Source organism: Leucoraja erinacea, chromosome 9, assembly GCF_028641065.1.
Source record: "Leucoraja erinacea ecotype New England chromosome 9, Leri_hhj_1, whole genome shotgun sequence".
NCBI classification, from domain to species: Eukaryota; Metazoa; Chordata; class Chondrichthyes; order Rajiformes; family Rajidae; genus Leucoraja; species Leucoraja erinaceus.
In genome coordinates this window covers 62169307-62192982 of record NC_073385.1, presented here as the reverse complement: position 1 = coordinate 62192982, position 23676 = coordinate 62169307, and the positions used below count along the sequence as shown (strand labels likewise).

The 23676-nt window shown below is 47.2% G+C and overlaps 1 protein-coding gene across 1 annotated transcript in view; it reads left to right on the top strand.

The window, feature by feature from the left end:
* Window positions 1-7317: 7317 nt before the first annotated feature.
* tyro3 (TYRO3 protein tyrosine kinase) overlaps window positions 7318-23676 on the top strand; it is a 79148-nt gene continuing 62789 nt past the window's right edge. Inside the window, exons 1-4 of the mRNA XM_055640982.1 lie at window positions 7318-7644; window positions 16962-17148; window positions 20284-20384; window positions 22017-22190. Of these exons, the coding sequence (XP_055496957.1) occupies window positions 7593-7644; window positions 16962-17148; window positions 20284-20384; window positions 22017-22190 (514 nt within the window). The 5' untranslated portion in view covers window positions 7318-7592. The remainder of the gene's footprint in view (window positions 7645-16961; window positions 17149-20283; window positions 20385-22016; window positions 22191-23676) is intronic.

The window sequence follows — 23676 nt, the reverse complement described above, 5'->3', positions numbered from 1 at the left end:
AATCGAGAACCAGAGGACTTAGGTTTAAGCTGAGGGGGTAAAGATTTAATAGGAACCTGAGGGGTAACATTTCTTTTTGCACAAAGGGTAAGTGGTGGGTGCATGGAACGAGCTGCCGGAGGAGGCAGTTGTGGTAAATACTATCGCAACATTTAAGAAACATTTAGACAGGTACATGGATAGAATAGGTTTAGAGGGATAAGGGACAAATGCAGGCAGGTGGGACTAGTATGGATGGGACATGTTGGTCGATGTGGGCCGGAGGGCCTGTTTCTACTCTATTCTATGACTCTATGTCACTTCAAAGAATTGCAATTAATTGGTTCATATGATTTCCCTTGTTGACCATGTTGACTTTTCGTGATTACCTTGAAGTTTTCAATGGGTTCTTTGAGTATTCCCCGAATATCTTCTCACAGTTTCCCTATGAGAGGAGTTACAATAACTATATTTCCTGTTTTCTGTCTCCCACCCATAATGTTTAGAAGAGTTTCGTTTACTGTTTTTTCCAATCTATAGACACCTTCCCTGAGTATGGAATTTTGTAAAATGAAAATCAATTCTCTAGCCATATCTCAATATCAATATCAGTTTTATTCGTCACTTGCACATGAAGTGCAAGTGAAATTAATTTGTCAGCAGCGGTACAATTAAAAAAGAACACACAAAAACACAATAACAATGTAACACAAACATCCACCACATCATTCATCACTCTGGTGGAAGGCACAAAAATTGGCCAGTCCTCCTCCATTTTACCCCATGGTCGGGACCTCAACCCTCCGCAGCCGCCATTACGGGCATCCTGATGTACAGACAAGGTAAAGTCCAGGTAAGTCCTGAATCGTTGCTTCCCCACCGGAGACCGCGGCTTCAGGTTGGTGTAGGCTGCAGGCCGGCGGTCGATGATTTAAAGTTCCCGCCGCAGCCAGAAGCACCGCAGACCGCATGGCCGGCAGTCGGAGCTCCTCTCCAGGGGTCCCCGGCGAGGGACCCCGCTCCTGATGGTAAGTCCACGCCGCGCTCGCGGTAGAAGTTGGCTGCGGGCTGGCGGTCGAAGCTTCTTCTCCTCCCGGGTACCCAACGAGGGAACCCAGGCTGCGGACACCGCACCAGCTTGAGCTCTGCAGACCGCGGCTTCATGCTGCCGCGGGCCAGCGAACAGACGTTCCCCTCCGGCGAGGGCTCGCCCGCTCCGTGACAAAAGCGTCCTTGCGCGTCCTTGCGCCCCGGGCGCGTCTCCGGGAAAGGCCACACCGATCCTCGATGTTAGGCCACGGGGGAGGCGACATGGAAAAAGTCGCCTCTCCGTGGAGGAGGTGACCGAAACGGTTTCCCCCTTACCCCCCCCCACACCACCCCCCACACAAGACACAGAAAAGAAACATTAAAAACATACATTAAAACACAAGAAAAAAAAAGTTGAAAAAACGAATGCGCTGCTGGCAGGGCTGCCGGCTTGCAGCGCCCCCACCGACCAGGATTCTGGTCGCCAAACTAGTGGATGACATCCAAGATAGCGTCCAACACGGGTGACTATTTGCGTGCTAGCCACAGAAGCAGATCTATAAACTCATATTACAACCGCTCCACACTCTTAAACCTCTACTCCTGCAGCAACATTTCTTACATTAACTGTGATCTTCTTAAATTCCTCTCAGATCTGTCCTTACTTTGCTACCTCTTTGATGACCCTAGGACCATCCTTGTTTGGACTTTTCTGGCTTTACCTTACTCCAAATGTTAATTATGTATCTATACACTGTAAATGGATCAATTGTAAACATGTATTGTCTTTCTGCTGACTGGATAGCATGCAAAGAAAGCTTTTCACTGTACCTCAGTACACGTGACAATAAACCAAACTGAACTGAACTGATTTCTTCCAAGGCCCTACATTGAAGGACTGGACAAGCTAGATGCACAAAAAATGTTCCCAATGTTGGGCGAGTCCAGAACCAGGGGCCACAGTCTTAGAATAAAGGGGAGGCCATTTAAGACTGAGGTGAGAAAAAAACTTTTTCACCCAGAGAGTTGTGAATTAGTGGAATTCCCTGCCACAGAGGGCAGTGGAGGCCAAATCACTGGATGGATTTAAGAGAGAAGGCAGGCACGGGTTATTGATTGGGGACGATCTGCCATGATCACAATGAATGGCGGTGCTGGCTCGAAGGGCTGAATGGCCTCCTCCTGCACCTATTTTCTATGTTTCTATGAAGTCCCAGAGACATCTCGACCTGCAACTCCAGCAATTTGCTCAGTTGCACTGCCTCGGCCATTGTAATTTTCCTGGGTCCCTCTCTTTTATTTCCTATTTCCAGCATATTTCTTGTACATTTTACAGTGAAGACCCATAAAAAAATAGCCGCTGAATCATCTGCCTTCTTCATGTTTTATACTGCCTTTATTCTCTTCATACTAATTCCCCACGCACACTTTCCAAAGAGGCATCACTTCCTCGGTAATTTGTTTCATTATTAAAATATCTATAGAGACTCGTATCTATTTTCACTTTTTGGCTAGCTTGGTCTCATACTCTTATTAATCTTTTACTCATTCTGTGCTGTTTTTTATATCCCAATCTCCTGATCCATCACTCAACTAGCCATTATTCCACAAATGAACCATCTTCATTTCTCAATTAGATTCCAGCTTATTGCAAGGAGGCAATGTACCATATAAAAATTACCTGATAGTTTTTGATTAAGTTCCAAGCAGCACCTCCACATGGCCTGTTCATAATATATGAACACAATTGGAACTTGCCTTGGATTGCAGCCAGCTCATTTATACATTACCATCTACCCATTACTCTGTGGGTATAAATTATCCAAGACCCTTGATTATATTCCAACCTGGACACTGATGTGTTGCTTGGTGCTCAGAATGTGATCTCAGGAATGAGGGCATTAACAGGATTAGTGTTAAATGGTGTGTTTTATAGTGTTTTATGCACAAATAGATCCATTGCTGACAATGCTAACCATACAAGTGGGATCATGTAAGGATGGCTTCACACCTGTCATGTCACGCCAGACCTGTAATGTCTCATCGAAATGGGAGTACAGAGAAGTGACATCACTTAACGGTGACATCGCTGTTCATAAACTCATAGGTTCTGGGAGCAGAACTAGGCCATTCAGCCCATCAAGTCTACACCGCCATTCAATCATGACTGATCTACCTTTCCCTCTCAACCCCATTCTCCGCATAACCCCTGACACCCTTACTTATCAAGGATATGTGAATCTCCACCTTAAAAATATCCATTGACTTGGATTCCACAGCCTACTGTGGCAATGAATTCCACAGATTCACCACCCTCTGACTAAATAAATTCCTCCTCATCTCCTTCCTAAAGGTACGTCATTTTATTCTGAGGCTATGGCCTCTGGTCCAAGACTCTCCCACTAGTGGAAACATCCTCACCACATCCACTCTAACCAGGCCTTTCACTATTCGGTAAGTTTCAATCAAGTGTCCCCTCATCCTTCTAAGCGAGTTTAGGCCCAGTGTCATATGTTAACCAACTTATTCTTGGGATCATTGTCATACACCTCCTCTGGACCCTCTCCAAGGTCGGCACATCCTTCCTCATATATCGGGCCCAAAATTGGTCACATACTCCAAATGCGGTCTGACCTGTGCCTTCTAAAGCCTCAGCATTACACCCATGTGTTTGTATTCTAGTCCTTTCGAAATAAATGCTAGCATTGTGTTAGCCTTCCTTACTACCGATTTGACTTGCCAATTATATTTTGGGGAATCCTGCACCACTACTCCCAGGTCCCTTTGTACGTTCGATTTCTGAATTCTCTCCCCATTTAGAAAATTGTCTACGCCGTTATTCCTACAACCAATCTACATGACTCTACACTTTGCTATACTGTATTCCATCTGCCACCTCTTAACCCACTCTCCTAGCCTGTGCAAGTCCTTCAGCAGAGTCCTTGCTTTCTCTACACTACCTGCCCTTCCACTTATCTTCGTATCACCGGTTCAGTGATATCACGGTACAAGGGTCTAGTGACCTCACATATTGTATGCTATCACACCTCAGAGACATGACATCATAGTGACGATACACTGCAATGACATCACATTACAGTGGCACCATGTTGCAGTGACATCACAGTGACGCCACACGGCAATGACATGACATCACAGTGACACCACACGGCAATGACATGACATCACAGTGACGCCACATGGCAATGACATCACAGTGCACCACATGGCAATGACATGACATCACAGTGACACCACACGGCAATGACATGACATCACAGTGACGCCACATGGCAATGACATCACAGTGACACCACATGGCAATGACATGACATCACAGTGACACCACACGGCAATGACATGACATCACAGTGACACCACACGGCAATGACATGACATCACAGTGACACCACACGGCAATGACATGACATCACAGTGACGCCACATGGCAATGACATCACAGTGACACCACATGGCAATGACATGACATCACAGTGACACCACACGACAATGACATGACATCACAGACACCACACGGCAATGACATGACATCACAGTGACGCCACATGGCAATGACATCACAGTGACACCACATGGCAATGACATGACATCACAGTGACACCACACGGCAATGACATGACATCACAGTGACACCACACGGCAATCACATGACATCACAGTGACGCCACACGGCAATGACACGACATGACACGACATCACAGTGACACCACACGACAATGCCATTGTGCCAGGAGCCCTGTTACTACTGCACACCACTGCCCCTACATCACGGGCTTTCCAACAGCTCAGCTTAGACAGGCTAACGCTGAGCAAGATGATTCAGTTCAGTGATGAGACTGAGCTGCGCCTTGACCCCAGCACAGTGTGTGCAACCATTGCCCAGAACAGACAGCGTCTTCTCCAGGTGCTGACAGGGATTCCATATCCTACAGTCTCACTCATCACCCACCAATGGACGTGATGGAAGCTGCTGTCTCCCATGGCTGCACAGCTCTCCATCCAGCCCAGAGATTTCTCTGTGGTAGCAAGCTCAGCACTGCTCCCTGGATATTGAGGTGTGGTAATGTGCTCAGTGGTGAACCCTGGTCTCTGAACACTGTTGGATGAAGTTCAGCGGTAATCCCTGGATATGAGGTGCTAATGGGCTCCGCGCTGGACCCTGGCTTTTGTGCTGTTGGATCAAGCTCAGTGGCGGCCTCTAGCTGTTGATCTGGTGCAGACAGACTGGAGTTGACAGCAGCTTCTATCATATCCACAGGCAGCGACGCCCTTGAACCACATGACTCAGTGTGGTGTGGCCACACTAATAGCCCCAGTCCACTCACCATCTCTCCACACCACACCCAGGCAATCTCCACACCTGACCCTGTGCAAGAGTGCAACAGAGGACAGTCCTCACTGCCTAGTTCCTGATACAGACACATCCAATCAATTTTAGTTTTAAATGCACGGCAGAGTTTGTACCGTGAGTGTTCGGACTTAATAACGGAGAGCACCATAACAAATCAGCACTCTGCTAGGATGAGCTAAGCACATACTTGTGTATTGATATTCTCAGGTTTTGCTGTGGCTCAATACTTCACATCTAACCCCATTGATCATATTCCAGCTGGTAGCTCTCTCTAAGGTGGTCATTATTCTCCATGTAATCAGCATGTGAGGCCCTTGCCTGTATTAGGTACAGCAAAGGTGCAGCAGTTGCGTCAATAATCCAGTGGCCTCCTCCATGGCCTGAGTGAGGCCACACGCAAACTGGAGGAACAGCACCTCATATTCTGCTTGGGTAGCTTACAACCCAATGGTATAAACATTGAATTCTCCGATTTTAGGAAACCTCTAAGATAGACACACAGACTCTGAAGAGGGGTCTCCACCCAAAACGTCACCCATTGCTTCTCTCCAGAGATACTGAGTTACTCCAGCATTTTGCGTCTATCTTTGATGTAAACCTGCGTCTGCAGTTTCTTCCCACACATAACCTCAAACAAGACCTTTCTCCACCACTTCCCTCCTTTCTTCTCCCCCTCCCCAATGTCCCACCTGGACACAGACCAATTTCTCCCCTCCCTCTCCATTCCTTCCCCTGGCTTCACAATTTTTCACTCTTCAATTCGTTGGTCTCCCACTTTTCTTTTAATCTCTGGCCCAACTATCTGCCTATCAACCCCCCCCCCCCCTCCCCCTCCTCACCTGTGTTGACCTCTTACCTGCCAGACTTTGTCCTGCCCCTTCTTCTAGTTTTCTCCCCAAACCCTCCCCACAATTAGTCTGTCCATGTTCTCCAGAGATGCTGCCTGGCCCGCTGCGTTACTCCAGCACTTTGTCTCTTTCGCTTTTTGTAAACCAGCATCTGCGGTTCCTTGTACCCACTATCCAGAGGCTCACACTGCTAAATCCAAGTTCAAATCCCATTTTGGAATCAGCAGTTCCAACTCGAATCAATTTTAATGTTCTGGAGTTTACAAATTACTTGTTTGCGGTAATACGATGGCACCAGTGAAAGCTGGCGACTCATCGGTCTCTAGCGGGAGGAATCGAGGTCTCCATGTGACTCTGGGACCACGACAATGATGTTGGCTCTTTTGTAACCCAGCAAAGCACTCGGTTGCTATGGGCAATACGCACCAGGCTTGACAGTGACGATCAGATCCCGAAAAAAAAAAGTATAAATTATATCCTCGCTTGAAACACAGTAAAGGGTATCTATTATTTAACACTGTATATAATCAAATTTGAATCACTTTGATGAGATTCCAGTCTCTTACCCTGGCCAGCTAGTCTTTGCATAAATCATCTGAATCCCTCGATTCAGCCTCCAGCCTTTAACTCATTCGTGTGTGTGTGTGCCCATTATTCTGCAAAACATCTGAACCCTTTAATCTGTCCAGCCTGTAACACAGACCTGGGTCTACTATTGTAGACAACTCCGCTTCCGTTTGGTCGCGCCAAACGCATGCAAGTGGGACAGGCGCCTTAGTAAGTCAGCGGGTCGGGGCGGGCAGCATCTCTGGACAGAAGGAATAGGTGGAGTTTCGGGTTAGACCTTTCTTCAGCTCCGTTAGCCGCGCTGCACATGAGAGATCAGCCTGCAGGCGGAGGGAGGGTCAGTGACTGAAAGCCGGCATGGTCGGCTCCGTTGCTCTGCAAATCGTCGAGGCAGCGAAGGAGAGTCTCCGAAGCTTCGCCAAGTCAACGTGAGAGCGAAGCAGAGCTAAATCGACTTCTTCTTCCTGGAGGCGCAAACTCCTCCTCGTTTCCTGGCCCGGGATCCATAGAGAGAACCGATGGGAGGTCCCTGTATCTCCTCCCTCTCCTCCAGCCCTGTCTTAGCAAAGATCCTATAGCAGAGCTCTGCTATAGGATCTTTGGTTTTAGGTCGCTGGCAACGCCGAGGTGCTGGCCAGACGAGCAGCCCCAAGGCTCCCGAGGGGGAGGGTGATGGAGGTCTGTCTCTCCGGCCCGGGCCAGGGCTGACACCGCGGCCAGGGCGTAGAGCGGAGGTCGGGGTCCGGTGCAGACGCCGGCCACTCCGTCCCCACCCGAAGCTGGGCTGAAGTATCTGGATGATTCTGGGATCGTGCCTGACCATCGCCTTCCTAGTCCACCTCACCTGGGGTAAGTCGATGTCCCGGGGAGGAAAGTTTACGTGCAGCGAGAGGGCGGTGAAGTTTGACAAACTTTGACACGGTGGTCAGCGTTTGCCGCGGTGTTGCGAGATGCGATTTAGTTTAGTGTCGGTGTCTGTGTGTGCGTGTGTGTGTGTTTCGCTGGCGGGAGTTCCCGATCTCCGCGGCAATCCCAGCCCAGGGCGGCGAGGAGCCGGCAGATGCGTGGGGCAGGAGGAGCGGTGGCGGGCACACCACACCACACCACACCTCTCCTGCCTGGCACCGTGGCCAAGCTGGTCGAGCCGCTGCCTCGCAGCACCACAGACCCGGGTTCGATCCCGACCTCGGCCGCTGTCTGTGGACATTTGCAAGTTCTCCATGTGAACGACTGTGATTACGACGGGTGATCCGTTCCTCCCCACGCACCCCAAATACGTCGGGCTTGTGGGTTAATTGGGTCCTGTTAATGGCCCCGAGTGTGTAGGGAGTGGATGAGAAATTGGGATCGCATAGAACTAGTGTGAACGGGTGATCAATTGCCAGCATGAACTCGCTGGGCTGAAGAGTCTCTGGTTCAATGCTGTAACTTTAAAAGCAAACACTTAATTCTGGAGGGAAGGGGGTAGGGCCAGCAAGATGTGGGCAGGGGAATTTTGCAGAGACGTTTGGGGATTTGCTGCATAAAGTCCTGCCGCCTCCTCACATTGCAGCGTGAGGAGTCACATCACAGCGACCTCCCAGTGGGACCCCTGATGCCACACCATATCCCTGATGTCACCTCACAATGGGATCACAGTACAGTGATGTCACTTAACGGTGACGTTCTGTGCAGTGACATCATGGCCCTGTGACCTCACACAGTGTGCGGTATCGCCCCCGTGACATCACACCACTGCAGTGACATCACATCACAATGACGCCATACTGCAATGACATCACATCACTGTGACATCACACTACAGTGACATCACATCATTGTGACTTCACACTACAGTGACATCACACTGCAATGACATCACCGCTGCAACGTCACTGTGATGTCATGCTGCACTGTAATTGCATCACAGCAAGGGACCTGCAGCTCTACCCATTGCATGACAAGTCCTAGTGACATCACATTACTCGTATGTGATACTATAATGCATCACGCTAGAATGAACCACTGACTGCATAGAAATAAGGCCATAGTTTGTTATTTTTAAGGACGGAGAGAATCGAGCTTGAGTTCAGCAGTTCACTCCCTGGCTTTAAACTGCTTCTTGCCCATTTAACCTACTCCTTGCTTCCACACAATCCTTGTTCCTGATGCACTAGATTCAAGATTCAAGAGAGTTTATTGTCATGTGTTCCTGATAGGACAATGAAATTCTTGCTTTGCTTCAGCACACCAGAACATAGTAGGCATGACTACAGAACAGATCAGTGCGTCCATATACCATTATATAAATATATACACACATGAATAAATAAACTGATAAAGTGCAAATAAACAGATAATGGGTTATTAATTTTCAGAGTTTTGTCCGAGCCAAGTTTAAAAGCCTGATGGCTGTGGGGAAGTAGCTATTCCTGAACCTGGTCGTTGCAGTCTTCAGGCTCCTGTACCTTCCACCTGAAGGTAGCGGGAAAATGAGTGTGTGGCCAGGATGGTGTGGATCCTTTGAGCCTTTTTGAGGCAGCGACTGCGATAGATCCCCTCGATGGAAGGTAGGTCAGAGCCGATGATGGACTGGGCAGTGTTTTCTACTTTTTGTAGTCTTTTCCGCTCCAGGGCGCTGAAGTTGCCGAACCAAGCCACGATGCAACCAGTCAGCATGTTCTCTACTGTGCACCTGTAGAAGTTAGAGAGAGTCCTCCTTGACAAACCAACTCTCTGTAATCTTCTCAGGAAGTAGAGGTGCTGATGTGCTTTCTCAATAATTGCATCAGTGTTCTCGGACCAGGAAAGATACTTGCCTCAGTGACATGTACAAATGTTTAAAGTTAGTTTCCTTTAGAATGCATCATTTAAGCAAACACATAATACAGTGTAAGAACATATTGATGCATACATGTTTAATATATTTATTGAGGACTCCTCTACATCCGTGCTGGTTAACCTCCTTCAGCTTGTGCTCTCTGTTGCCTCTTAAAACATTTCTGTTCCTAATCTGCACCATCTCTTGCCTTCAAACTGTCTCTTTATCTGCCTTTGACAGGATCCCTGCCCTAATACACTTGCTACCCAGCTGCAAGATGATCCCAATCATAATCTACTTCGCAATGGTCCCCCACCTAACTACCCTGGTACTTCATGGAACGTAATATTTACTATTCTAACCTCACTGTGATGTGATGCAGGGTGATATTATCATGTGCAGTCCACTTAATCTGTTCAATGGCACTAACCCACTAGCCATTCCTTGCATTCTGTGTCTTTATCTGCACCTGGTTTCCAACCCACCTTACTCCAGCCCAACTCACTCCCTCCCAACATGCCCGTTTCAGACGAGCACTGTGCAGGCTCATCAGCGGATTGTCAATGCAGTGTTGCTGCGACTTTCTGGTGATCCGAACACTCTCTGCAGTTTGCTCGATGACAAGCAGCTGGGCGATTGTTAAGCAAAGAAGATAGAACAAAAAGCTGGAGTAACTTAGCGAGACTGGAGAGAAGGAATGGGTGGCGTTTTGGGTCGAGACCCTATGGATTGTTAAGCAAACCGGTTTTCCGCCAGTGTCTCTTATGGCTGCATATCAAGCTGTACAGACTATTAATTTAAGTGGTAGAAAATACCAGGAAATACATTTCATGGCAGGACCGATTCCCTGTATTTTTCCCCTTGATGTGATGTGATTAAAGAATTCCTTAAGATAGCCACAAGTAACGTTATTGATTCGTAGCTTAGTCTCTCTGCCTGCTGGAGGAAGAAGAACTCTTCCCCCAGAGTTTTCTCTTGCCTGCCCATAGAATTGTTGTGATAGAACACAGAAGCAGTCCAAAGATAGGTGCAAAAAGCTGGAGTAACTCAGTGATACAGGCAGCATCTCTGGAGAGAAGGAAGAGGTGATATTTTTGATAGAGACCCTTCTTCAACCAGCATCTGCAGTTCCTTCCTACACATAGAAACAGTCCATTCAGCCCACTGGGTGATTAGTGCTGGCCATCATGCACCCATTTCCATAATCCTACACATATTACATGTGTAGGAAGAAACGGCAGATGCTGGTTTAAACCAAAGATAGACACAAAAAGCTGGAGTAACTCAGCGGGACAGGCAGCATCTTTGGAGAGTAGGATTAGGTGATGTTTCGGGTCGAGACCCTTCTTCAGACCGAGAGTCAGGGGAAAGGGAACCAAGAGATATAGACGGCGGTGAAGAGATAGAGACAATTTAAATGATAGATATGCAAAAAAGTAACGATGATCAAGGAAACAGGACATTGTTAGCTGTATGTATGCAGGGTGAGAACAAGCACAGACAATGAGACTCAACAGGATAATGTTGAAGGCTACACAAAAAAGCTGGAGAAACTCAGCGGGTGCAGCAGCATCTATGGAGCGAAGAAAATAGGCAACGTTTCGGGCCGAAACCCTTCTTCAGGATAATGTTGAAGTTGGTGTGGGGTGGGGGGTGGATGGAGAGAGAGGGGATGCAAGGGTTACTTAAAGTTAGAGAAATTAATTTCCATACCACTGGTTGTAAAGTGCCCAAGCAAAATATGAGATGGTGTTCCTCCAATTTGAGTTTGGCGGGGAAGAGAAAGGTTAATGTGGGAATGGGATGGGGAGTTAAGGTGTTTGGCAGCCATGTCATTCTTCTCTCATTCCCGCCTTCTCTCCCCCTAGACTCTACCCCTCGCCCACACCGGGTTGCACGGTGGTGCAGCTGATACAGCTGTTGCCTCACAGCGCCAGAGACCAGTTTCGATCCTGAACTTAGGGGCTGTCTGTGTGGAGTTTGCACGTTCTCCCTGATCACAAGGGTTTTCCTCAGATGCTCTAGTCTCAAAAATGTGTGGGCTTTCAGGTTAATGGCCCTCTGTAAATTGCCCCTTCTGTGTAGGGAGTGGATGCGAAAGTGGGATTGACGTAGAACTAATGTGAACGCAAAATGCTGGGGTTAATCAGCGGGACAAGCAGCAACTCTTCATTTCTTCTCTCCAGAGGTGTTGCCTGTCCCGCCGAGTTATGCCAGCATTTTGTGTCTATCTTTGGTTTAAACCAACATCTGCATTTCCTTCCTACACATTTGATCAAAGGTCGACGTGGACTAGGTTGGCCAAAGGGCCTGTGTCCATTCTGTATTGCTAACCTAAACTAAACTGGGGGCAATTTACAGTGGCTTGTCAATCTGCAAACCTACACGTCCTTAGGATGTGGGAGGAAACCGGAGCACCCAGGCTTTTTAAGGAATGTCCGAACTTCACACAGATAGCACTGGAGGATTGGATTGAATCTGTGCTGCTGGAGCTGTGAAGCAGTGAATCTGCCAGCTACACCACCCTTCTTGTTGAATGTTGGAAAATTATGATGTGTAGACGTGCGTCAAGAACAGAGTCAGGCTGCAGCGTGTGTGATGCTGCTTTGCTGAAGGGCTTTGCAGCTGGCACCTCCAGAAAACAAGTTGCCGGGCGATAGCTACACTTTGTAGAACAGGAAACACCAGGTTAATTGTTTGGTAAACGTATTAAAAATGTAAAGTCTCTCCCACCACATATTTTCTCTGATGTGCGGAGTTGAAGTATAAAACATAATGACAAGGCTGACTTAGATCGATAGATTCTTATACACTAAGCAGCAAGGAAGGAATTTGATGATTTCAAAATCACTTTCGACTTTAGTTGGCAACCGAGTTCTTGCGTATTAGATGCAAAGTGACCTCATCTGTTCTGGAAAGTAATTCATTTGCTCACATCAAGCTGGACCTTAGTTTGGAAATCAAACACGATCTGGTGAGATGTGTCTTTCACTGGAGTAAGAAACTTGCTTTGGTTTCATTTCTTTGCCCAAACAGGAAGAACGAGTTATGCAGAGGGTGTGTTGCATAACAAGAGGAGTATAGGAGCAAAGAGGTCATTCTGCAATTGTATAGGGCCCTAGTGAGACCACACCTGGAGTATTGTGTGTAGTTTTGGTTTCCAAATATGAGGAAGGACATTCTTGCAATTGATGGAGTGCAGCGTAGGTTCACAAGGTTAATTCCCGGGATGGCGGGACTGTCATATGCTGAGAGAATGGAGCGGCTGGGCGTGTACACTCTGGAATTTAGAAGGATGAGAGGAGATCTTATTGAAACATATAAGATTATTAAGGGTTTGGACACGCCAGAGGCAGGAAACATGTTCCTGATGTCGGGAGAGTCCAGAACCAGGGGCCACAGTTTAAGAATAAGGGGTAAGCCATTTAGAACGGAGATGAGGAAACACTTTTTCACAGAGAGTTGCGAGTCTGTGGAATTCTATGCCTCAGAGGGCAGTGGAGGCCGGTTCTCTGGATACTTTCAAGAGAGAAATAGATAGGGCTCTTAAAGATTGCGGAGTTAGGTGACATGGGGAGAAGGCAAGAATGGGGTGCTGATTGGGGATGATCAGCCATGATCACATTGAATGGCGGTGCTGGCTCGAAGGGCCGATTGGCCTCCTCCTGCACCTATTGTCTATTGTCTATTGTACATGACTGTGTTGTTCAAAGCAGCAGTTCACACACAGGTAGTGAGTGCGCGCGTGTGGTCCTCTGACACACACAACCTGCATGCGAAGAAGGGTCCCATCCCAAAACGTCACCTGTACGTCTTCTCCAGAGATGCTGCCCGACCCGCTGAGTTAAAAGTGCTGGGGTTTTTTAAGCAGCACCTGCAATTTCTTGTGTCCACACAGTTCCTTGATTCCACTGAATGAAACTGTGTTCAGTCGAAGCACAGGATGCGGTTTTCTTTCACCAGGTGCTGGGTCATGCTCAACACTGCCATGTGTAGAGCGAGCCTCCAATGTGCCTGCATGCCCAATGTCACATATAGATAGGATTGTCAAGTCTACTTAGAGTGATACAGTTTGGAGACAGGCCTCTCGGCCCAACTTGCCCACAACGGCCAACATGTCCCATCTACACTAATCCCACATGCCTGTATTTGGTCCATATCCCTCCAAACCTATCCTATCCATGTACCTGCCTAATTGCTTCATAAATGTAGCGATCGTCCCTGCCTCAACTACCTACACCGGCAGCTCGTGGCATACACCACAACCCTCGGCGGTGGTGAAGTCTCGCGGCACAGGCGATGCTTCGTGGGTCGAACCGCGGTTGACGGTCGATGGGAGCGTGAAGAACCAGCGTGAGGGAGGGGGAAGGACCAGCGTGAGGGAGGGGGAAGAAGAACAATGAACAATGGACAATGGGGGGGGCGTGACGGAGGTGGGGGGAGAACAATGGACAATTGGGACCCCGCGCCGGGGTGGGAGCGTCGGGGACAAAAGGGGGAGCCGGCTTTGTAACGTTGTCAGCGACGTTGGCGGCTGCTATTTGTATACATTGTTTATGCAAGCAAAGAATCTCACTGGGGTCTTTTCCTCGCTTTTTCTTATTTTCTCTTTCTTCATTCTCTTCTTTTTTCTCTCTTTTTTTCTTTTTTTTTCTTTTTTAATTGTTTTTTAATTTAGGTTCTAACGTTAAAAATGAAGCTGTACAACAATTGTATAACTGTTATGTCGATCGCCTTATCCTTGTACAATCGCTTCTAATAAAATAAATTCAAAAAAAAGAATCTCACTATGCCAAGTCACATGTGACAATAAAGTATTCCTATTCCTATTCCTTTGTGTTAAAAGGTTGCCCCTCAGGTTCCTATTGAATCTTTCCCCCCTCACTTAAAACCTATGCCCTCTGCTTCTCGATTCCCCCACTCTGGGCCAGAGACTCTGTGCGTCCACCTTTGTGGGTCCGCTCATGATTTTATACACCTCTATAAGGTCACTCCTCATCCTCCTATGCACCAGGGAATAGATTCTCAACCTGCTCAACCTCTCCCTTTAGCTCAGACTCTCAAGTCCTGGCAACTCCATGTACGTAAATGATGTCACGTAAATGACGCCCAAGTTGGACAGGCCTTTAACTCCGCATCTCCCTTTTATTCCCTTTCTTTCCCCTCCCCATCTCTTTCCACCAATACCTCTCCTAATACCCCTCCCTTCAGCTTTACAATTCCCCCTTTCATTTCTCTCCTTTTCTAACACCCTTTTGTCTCCCTTTCACCTCTGACCCATGTACCTTTCTCCTGCCATTGAAACCCCCTCCTCGCTACATTCACCTGTTGCTTGCCAGGCTTCCCCTTCCTCTTTTTTCCAGCTTTCTCCATCTGTCCATTCTATCCGTAGATGCTGCCTGACCTGCTGAGTTCCTCAAGCACTTTTGCTTTTTGCTCAAGATTCCAGCATTTGAATTTGCCCGTGTCTCTTCAAATTAGTCTACACTTTCAGGTTGAGATCAATGGTCTCGAAGTGAGTCACTGGGAATTGCCACCATAAACATTCCTCTTCGTTCCATGTCACCACACATTTAAAATGCTATGAGCTTCAGGTTTGCTAACAAGTCTACCACACATAGATTCATTGAACATCTTTCGAAAGCACATATACATAACATTAACCACACCACCCTTATCCACCCTCGCTGCCACTTCATCTAACATCATTTGGCGTTAACATTTCCATGCTTTTTTTGATGTCATGGATTATTAACATCTCCAGAAGTAATTCTATAATTTCCACACTGGAGGCAAGATTATAACAATCCAAAATCAGTTGTGGAGCTAAAACCAAACAGCGCTTTCAATATTTAGCCGATCAGGCCTTATCTTCAGTTAATGAGTCTTAAACTTTAACTATTTCTATCTCCACAGATGCTGCTTAAACTGCTGAGAATTTCCTGTTCTTATTTCAGATTTTCAGTAACTGTAGTATTTGGCTTCTGCACTAATTTTAGAACTGCTGTTATTTATGATATATATATATTATGATATATATATATATATTAATTGCTCTATCCCCCTCCCCATTTTGAAGAGTGATGATGTTTGAATGTTAGTTTCAAAAAAGCCTCAGATATTGACCACCATTGCATCGTCAATGTCCTTCCTGGGATCCTGTGCATGGAGATGCAAGGGACTATAGATGCTGGGATCATGAACCACGCACAAAGTTCTGGAGGAACTCAGCGGGTTTGGTAGCATCTGCGGAGACAATGTGGAACGTGACGTTGACTGCCGATTCCACTTGCAAACATTTTGGGAATCCTGCACCAGCACTCCCAAGTCCCTTTGCACCTCTGATTTCGGGATTCTCTCCCCATCTAGTAAATAGTCTACGCCTTTATTCCTGCTACCATAATGCATGACTACACACTTTGCTACGTTGTATTCCACCTGCCACTTACATGCCCACTCTACCAACCTGTCCAAGTGCTTCGGCAGAGTCCCTGCTTTCTCTACACTACCTGCCCCATCCACCGATCTTTGGATCATTTGCAAACTTGGCCACAGAGCCTTCAATCCTCTCATCCAAATCATTAATATACAGCGTGAAGAATAGCGGCCACAGCATCGACCCCTGCGGAACTCCACTACAATACAATACAATCAGTTTTATTCGTCACATTGGACATAACGTGCAAGTGAAATGAATTTGCCAGCAGCGGTACAATGTGAAAGAACACACAAATACACAATAACATTTTAACACAAACATCCACCACAGCATTCATCACTGTGGTGGAAGGCACAACATTTGGTCAGTCCTCCTCCATTTTCATTCACTGGCAGCCAACCAGAAAATTCACCCCTCTATTCCCACTCTTTGCCTTCTGCCATCCTCCATGCCAGTATCAGCCCTCTGATACCATGTGCTCTCATCTTCTTTAGCAGCCTCACGTGCGGCACCTTAGCAAAGGCCTTCTGAAAATCCAGGCAAACAACATCTACTGACCTGGATGGATTTGTCTGTCCTGCTAGTTACTTCCTCAAAGAATTCCAACAGGTTTGTCAGGCAAGATCTCCCATTCACAAATCCATGCTGATTTGTGCCTACTTTATCTTGTGCTTCTAAATATTCAGAAACCTCATCCTTTATAATGGATTCTAAAATCTTACAATCACTGAAGCCAGGCTAACTGGTCAGGAGTTTCCATTCTTTTCTTTGCTCCCTTCTTGAACAGCCGAGTAATATTGGCAAATCTCCAGTCGCCTGGAACCACCCTGCTCTCTTTTAACGGGTTTAAATTTGTTGATGTGCCCTCTTTGTAATGGAACATATGTACTTTACCAAGCCTTTGTTCCTTCTTTTTACTTTTCCCAGGGCTGGAGTTTGTGGTTGGCCCAGCCAACCTCACCGTCTCACTGGGCCTGAAAGCCCAAATGCGATGTCAGCTGAAAGGCTTCTCCACCTGGCCCACCATCCACTGGCTAAAGGACGGCAGGGAGCTGCGCAATGCCGACTTCACCAGCGTGCCCCTCGGCAGCAACGAGCTGCTGAATGTCTTCAGGTAACCGTACGGGCGGGAGAGATGTGCCCCCCCTGCAGAAACGTGAGCCCAGGACCCCGGCTGACCTGCCCATGTGATGCGTTGCCTTGAGTCGTTTAAATCCGGGTACTTTCTGCCCTGGCCTGTGAATGCAAAACATCCCAAGGCGCTATTACAAGGAACTAGTATCCCGGTTATCCTTCAGTTAATAATAGGGTGGCACAGGGTACAGCAGTAGAGTTGCTGCCTCACAGCACCAGAGATCCGGGTTCGATCCTGACTATGGGTACTGTCTGTACGGAGTTTGTACGTTCTCCCTGTGACCGGCGTGGGTTTTCTCCGGGTTCTCCAGTTTCCTCCCACATCTCAAAGACGTGCTAGTTTATTGGTTGTGTAGAACGGAACTGCAAATGCTGGTATAAACCGAAGATAGACCCAAACTGCTGGAGTAACTCAACAGGACAGGCAGCATCTCTGGAGAGAAGGAATGGATGACATCACCCGCTGAGTTACTCCAGCATTTTGTGTCTTTCTCTAGTTTATAGGTTAATTGGCTTGTAAATTGTCCCGAGATGTGTTGGATAGAAATAGTGCGCGGGTGATCATCGGACTGCGTGGATCGAAGGACCTGTTTCCACGCTGTACCTCCAAACTAAACTAATCACTGAAACAGATTATCGGGCTGTTGATATAACTGCATCTGCCCACTCACCCAACCTGTCCAAGTCACCCTGCATCCTCATAGCATCCACCTCACAGCTCACACTGCCTCCCAGCTTTGTGACCTCTGCAAATTTGCAAATGTTCCTTTTAAGTGATAAGTTCATAAGTGATAGGAGCAGAACCATTTGGCCCATCCGCCATTCAATCATGGCTGATCTATCTCTCCGTCCTAACCCCATTCTCCTGCCTTCTCCCCATAACCCCTGATACCCGTACTAATCAAGAATCTATCTATCTCTGCCTTAAAAAAATATCAATTGACTTGGCCTCCACAGCTTTTTGTGGGAAAGAATTCCACAGATTCACCACATTCCTCCTCATCTCCATCCAAATGGAACGTGTTTTAATTCTGAGGCTTTCACCACTAGTCCTAGATTTTCCCACCAGTGGAAACCTCCTCTCAACATCCTCTCTATCCAAGCCCTTCGCTATTCACTACATTTTAATGAGGGGTCTCTTCATCCTTCCAAACTCCAGCGAGTACAGGCCCAGTGCCGTCAAACGCTCATCATAGGTTAACCCACTCATTCCTGGCATCATTCTCGTAAACCTCGTCTGGAACCTCTCCAGAGCCAGCACAGAAATGTTGCCCAGAATTGTTCACAATACTAATGATGATGTTGCCGTCTCTGACATGATGCAATAAGTGAAATCAGATGAAAATTCCTGAGCTGTCTCCAGCATATGATCGTGCAAGATAATTAATTTCTGCTTTTTACCCTTCCTCTGCTGAAGGCACGGTGCAACTCAGAAGCAATCATTCTCATTGCAATGCCAGAGCTCAGTTAATAATGCTGCCAGGCTTGAAGCAGAAAATTAAGGAATGAATCTCACTCCAGAGGTTTAAGTGTGCGCTTGCATTTAATTTTAGGTTCTGTTAAAGTCACGATTCCTAATGGGCTGCTTTCATCTAGCTGGGAGGCTGTTCCTCTAACAAGCTCTCTGAGTGGGGGAGATCATTGCATGGGTTTTAATGGCTCCACCATTTGGGACAGAGAGGAAGAGTATCTTATGAAGATCACTGCAATTCTCCAACCAAGAGCTTTTAGTTTAGTTTAGAGATACAGAGCGGAAACAGGCCCTTCGGCCCACCGAGTCCGCACTGACCAGTGATCCCCGCACACTAAAACTATCCTACACAAACTAGAGGCAATTTTACATTTATACCAAGCCAATTAACCTACAGACCTGTGTGTCTTTGGAGTGTGGGAGGCAACCGAAGACCTTGGGGAAAACCCACGGGGAGAATGTACAAACTCCGTACAGACAAGCACCCGTAGTTGGGATCAAACCCGGGTCTCTGGCGCTATCAGCGCTGTGAGGCTGCAACTCTACCTCTGCGTCACCGTGCAGCCCTAGCTCTGGGCTTTATTCAAGGCTGGGATTGATGGATTTTGGCTGCCTCCCCCACCCCTCTCACTGCACCTCCCATGGGGAACAGGGAAGCAGACGTGGGCTGGGAACTGGAAGGGGAAGAGGTTTGGTTGTGGCCACCTCCAGGTCCGTTCTCGGATGTACAGATCGAAGTCTCCGTTTCGAAGCAGGAATGGGAATCATACTATGGGGTTTATTAGTTGGTGCTATCCTTCCACAGCATCAAATCAAAACCAATCACTGGGTCATTCCCACTTTGCAGGGACCTTCCTGTGTATAAATTGTCTACACTATTCCTACGTTTCCTACACTACTGCATTTCCCACACTGCCGCTGCATCCCCCACATTGCATTTCCTGCACCACTGCTTGTTACAGGTTAACCCACTAATCGCACCTGCATGCAATTGGGCACCATCCCTCTAAACCTACCTTTTCCATGTACCTGCCCAAGTGCCTTTTAAATGCTGTGATACCACCTGCCTCAACTACCTCCTCTTGCAGCATGTTCCACACACCCACCATCCATTCTGTGAACATGTCTTACATTACTGCCACATTTCTTGCACTACTGCCACATTTTCCATGTTGCATGTCCTGCATTATTACTGCTGATTTCCTACTCTCCTGCTGCATTTCTTACGTCGCTGCCACTGCATTTACTACGCTCCTGCTGCATTCCATACCCTGCTGCTCCATTTCCTACACAGCTGCTGCATTTCCTGCACTGCTGCTGCATTCCATGCATTACTGCTGCAATACCTGCCCTGTCGCTGCAGTTCCTACACTAACTACACTTGTAAAGTATGTTGACTGCCAAACCCCTGGAGGGATCTGGGTACTTGTGAAAGGAGTTTTGTGTGCGTGGCCTACCGAGACACACGACTCCTGGTTGTTAAAGAAACTACAAACTTGAGACGTTAACTCATTGTTTCCTGAATGTTCTGGTTTTACTGCATGCCAGGCCTCTCCCTTTGAATTAAAACAAATGTTTGTACAGTAACGCCGGCACAAAGGACGCTTGGTCTCTCCTGTATGTTTATTCCTGTCTCTGTTGCAGGTTGAGGAGTGTGCAGCAAACGGACATGGGCTGGTACTGGTGCATGGCCAGAGTGAAGGGAGTTGACGTCAACTCAACGAAGGCCTTTTTAACCGTTGAAGGTAGGAACGGTATCATTCGGGTCGTTGTGGGCGAGGTAGTGGGGGCATGAAGTGAGACCAGATGGGTCAGTACCAGAGGTGAGTGTCAACGTTTGCGTGATATCTCTGTGTGGGATTTAGGGTTGCAGAATGGGCGCCAGGGCTGCACAGAGTTGCTGCCTTACAATGCCGGGGACCCAGGTTCAATCCTGAGTATGGGTGCTGTCTGTATGGAGTTTGTACGTTCTCACTGTGACTTGCGTGGGTTTTCTCCGGGAGCTCCAGTTCCCTTCACACTCCAAAGATGTACAGGTTTGTAGGTTAATTGACTTGGTATAAATGTAAAATGGTCCCTAGTGTGGGTAGGATAGTGTTAATGTGCGGGGATCGCTGGTCGGCACGGACTCAGTGGGCCGAAGGGCCTGTTTCCGATTTGTATCTCTAAACTAAACTAATCTAAATGAGTGGGGTTTGGGTTAATAGAGATTATAACCAGCATCTGCATGTTCCTCGTACAAGGTTTAGATTAATTGGAATTGTGGTATTCTTAACTCAGAGAATTGCTAGTTTAGTTTAGTTTAGTGATATAGCACGGAAACAGGCCCTTCGGCCCACTGAATCCGCACAAACCAGCGATCCCCGCACATCAACACTATTCTACACACACTAGGGACAATTTACATTTATACCGAGCCAATTAACCTCCAAACCTGTACGTCTTTGGAGTGTGGGCGGAAACCGAAGATCTTTCACAGGAAGAACGTACAAACTCTGCACAGACAGCACCCATAGTCAGGATCAAACCCGGGTCTCTGGCACTGTAAGGCAGCAACTATATTACTGAGCCACCGTGCCACACTAGTAATTAGGATAACAGATTGGTGGTAATTAGCATAACAGTTATTGTAGGGTCTGTTTCAGGGATAATGAGGCTTCACTGTAGCATTGACAAAATTGAGATTAAAGTCTGATATGGATATTTGCACAGGGTTTATTGTTATAATCACAACAGGATTTATACTTGCGATTTAAAATGATGAACATATCAGAAATGTTTAATAGTGCAGGGTTCAGGGTGTAGATTGTGAATTGACTTTATAGAGTCAGTGGGGATCAGCAATGTTTTGGGATAACTGAAGATAGACACAAAATGCTGGAGTAACTCAGCGGGACAGGCAGCATCTGTGGGGAGAAGGAATGGGTGACGTTTCAGGTCGAGACCCTTCGTCACCATGGTACTGTACCCTAGCCCAACGCAGGTTTAAACAGGTGGGAGAAGGGGGGTTTAGACAATAGACAATCGACAATATACAATATTGCAGCAGTAGGCCATTCGGCCCTTCGAGCCAGCACCACCATTCAATATGATCATGGTTGATCATCCCCAATCAGTACCCCGTTCCTGCCTTCTCCCCATATCCCCTGACTCAGCTATTTTTAAGAGACCCATCTAGCTCTCTCTTGAAAGCATCCAGAGAACCTGCCTCCACCGCCCTCTGAGGCAGAGAATTTCACGGACTCACCACTCTCTGTGAGAAAAAGTGTTTCCTTGTCTCCGTGCTAAATGGCTTACCCCTTATTCTTAAACTGTGGCCCCTGGTTTAGTAGGGATGTTGTGTGACCTTGTAACACTGTCTATGTTTCCGTGCCCAGGTTTGCCGTACTTCACAATCGAGCCGCAGGATCTGTACGTATTTAAAGATACACCCTTCAATTTAACCTGCGCTGCTTCTGGCCAACCAAAACCTACGGCCATCTTATGGAAGATCGGTGGGGTCTTAGTTGAAGAGACCTGGGAAGAATCTCCTGCAGTTCTCACCGTCAAAGGTGAGTAAAAACTGTGTAAAATGGATCAATTCATAAGATGCCGTCACTGACCTCGGATGTTCCCTCTGATTACAGCCAAAGGTAAACTACATTAACTCCAAGATCTAGTTGTCTTGCAACACCAAACCATGACCCTTACAATAGGAGTAAAGGAGAGGGATAGGTCCTTCATGATTCCTTCATGAGAGGAATAGATCGAGTAGATGCACAGGGTCTCTTGCCCAGAGTAGGTGAATCGTGGATCAGAAGACATCGATTTAAGGCGAAGGGGAAAAGATTTAATAGGAACCCAAGGGGTATGTAACGAGCTGCCAGAGGAGGTATTGAAGAAGGGACTATCCCAACATTTAAGAAACAGTTGTACAGGTACATGGATAGGACATGTTTGGAGGGATATGGACCAAAACATAGAAACATAGAAAATTGGTGCAGGAGTAGGCCATTTGGCCCTTCGAGCCTGCACCGCCATTCAATATGATCATGGCTGATCATCCAATTCAGTATCCCATATCTGCCTTCTCTCCATACCCCCTGATCCCTTTAGCCACAAGGGCCACATCTAACTCCCTCTTAAATATAGCCAATGAACTGGCCTCAACTACCTTCCGTGGCAGAGAATTCCACAGATTCACCACTCTCTGTGTAAAAAATGATTTTCTCATCTCGGTCCTAAAAGACTTCCCTCTTATCCTCAAACTGTATCGGGAATAATCTTCCTGTATCTAGCCTGTCCAACCCCTGCAAAAAAGCAGGCAGGTGGGACAAAATTAGCTGGGACATGATGGCTTGTGTGGGCAAGTTGGGGCCGAAGGGCCTGTTTCCACACTGTACCACACTATGACTTTACGAGCACATCACAGTGTGGTTATCTGACTGTACGTAATCATGAGATGATTGCTCTGGAGAGTGTGCAAAGGTGGTTCACCAGGATGTTGCTCAGGATCGAGCCTTTCAGTTATGAGGAGAGATTGTAAGGGCTGGGTTTGTTTCCTCTTGGAGCAGCGGAGAAGTGGAGGAACCTGCTGGAGGTGTGTAAAATGATGAAGGGGCACAGTTAGTGTGAACAGTGGGAAACCTTTCCCTGTCATGAAGGGGTTCAAAACCAGACGCATTCGGTGAGGAGAAGAATATATGAGGGAATCTGAGGAAATATTGTTTTTCAGCCAGAGGCTGGTTGCAACCTGGGGCATGCAGTCTGATAAAGATGGTGGAGACAAGTGCTCTCACAGTGTCACAAATATATGTGTAGGAAGGAACTGCAGATGCTGGTTTAAACCGAAGATAGACACAAAGTGCTGGAGTAATTCAGCGGGTCAGGCAGCATCTCCGGAGAACATGAATAGGTGACGTTTCAGGTTAGAACCCTTCTTCAGACTGAAAGTAGAGGTGGGGTGGGGGGGCACCAAGGAAGGATGGAGCCCACAATGTCCCATTGTTGGCTGGGGAAGAGGTGATAAGGAAATGATACAGGGATGTGAACAGTGTA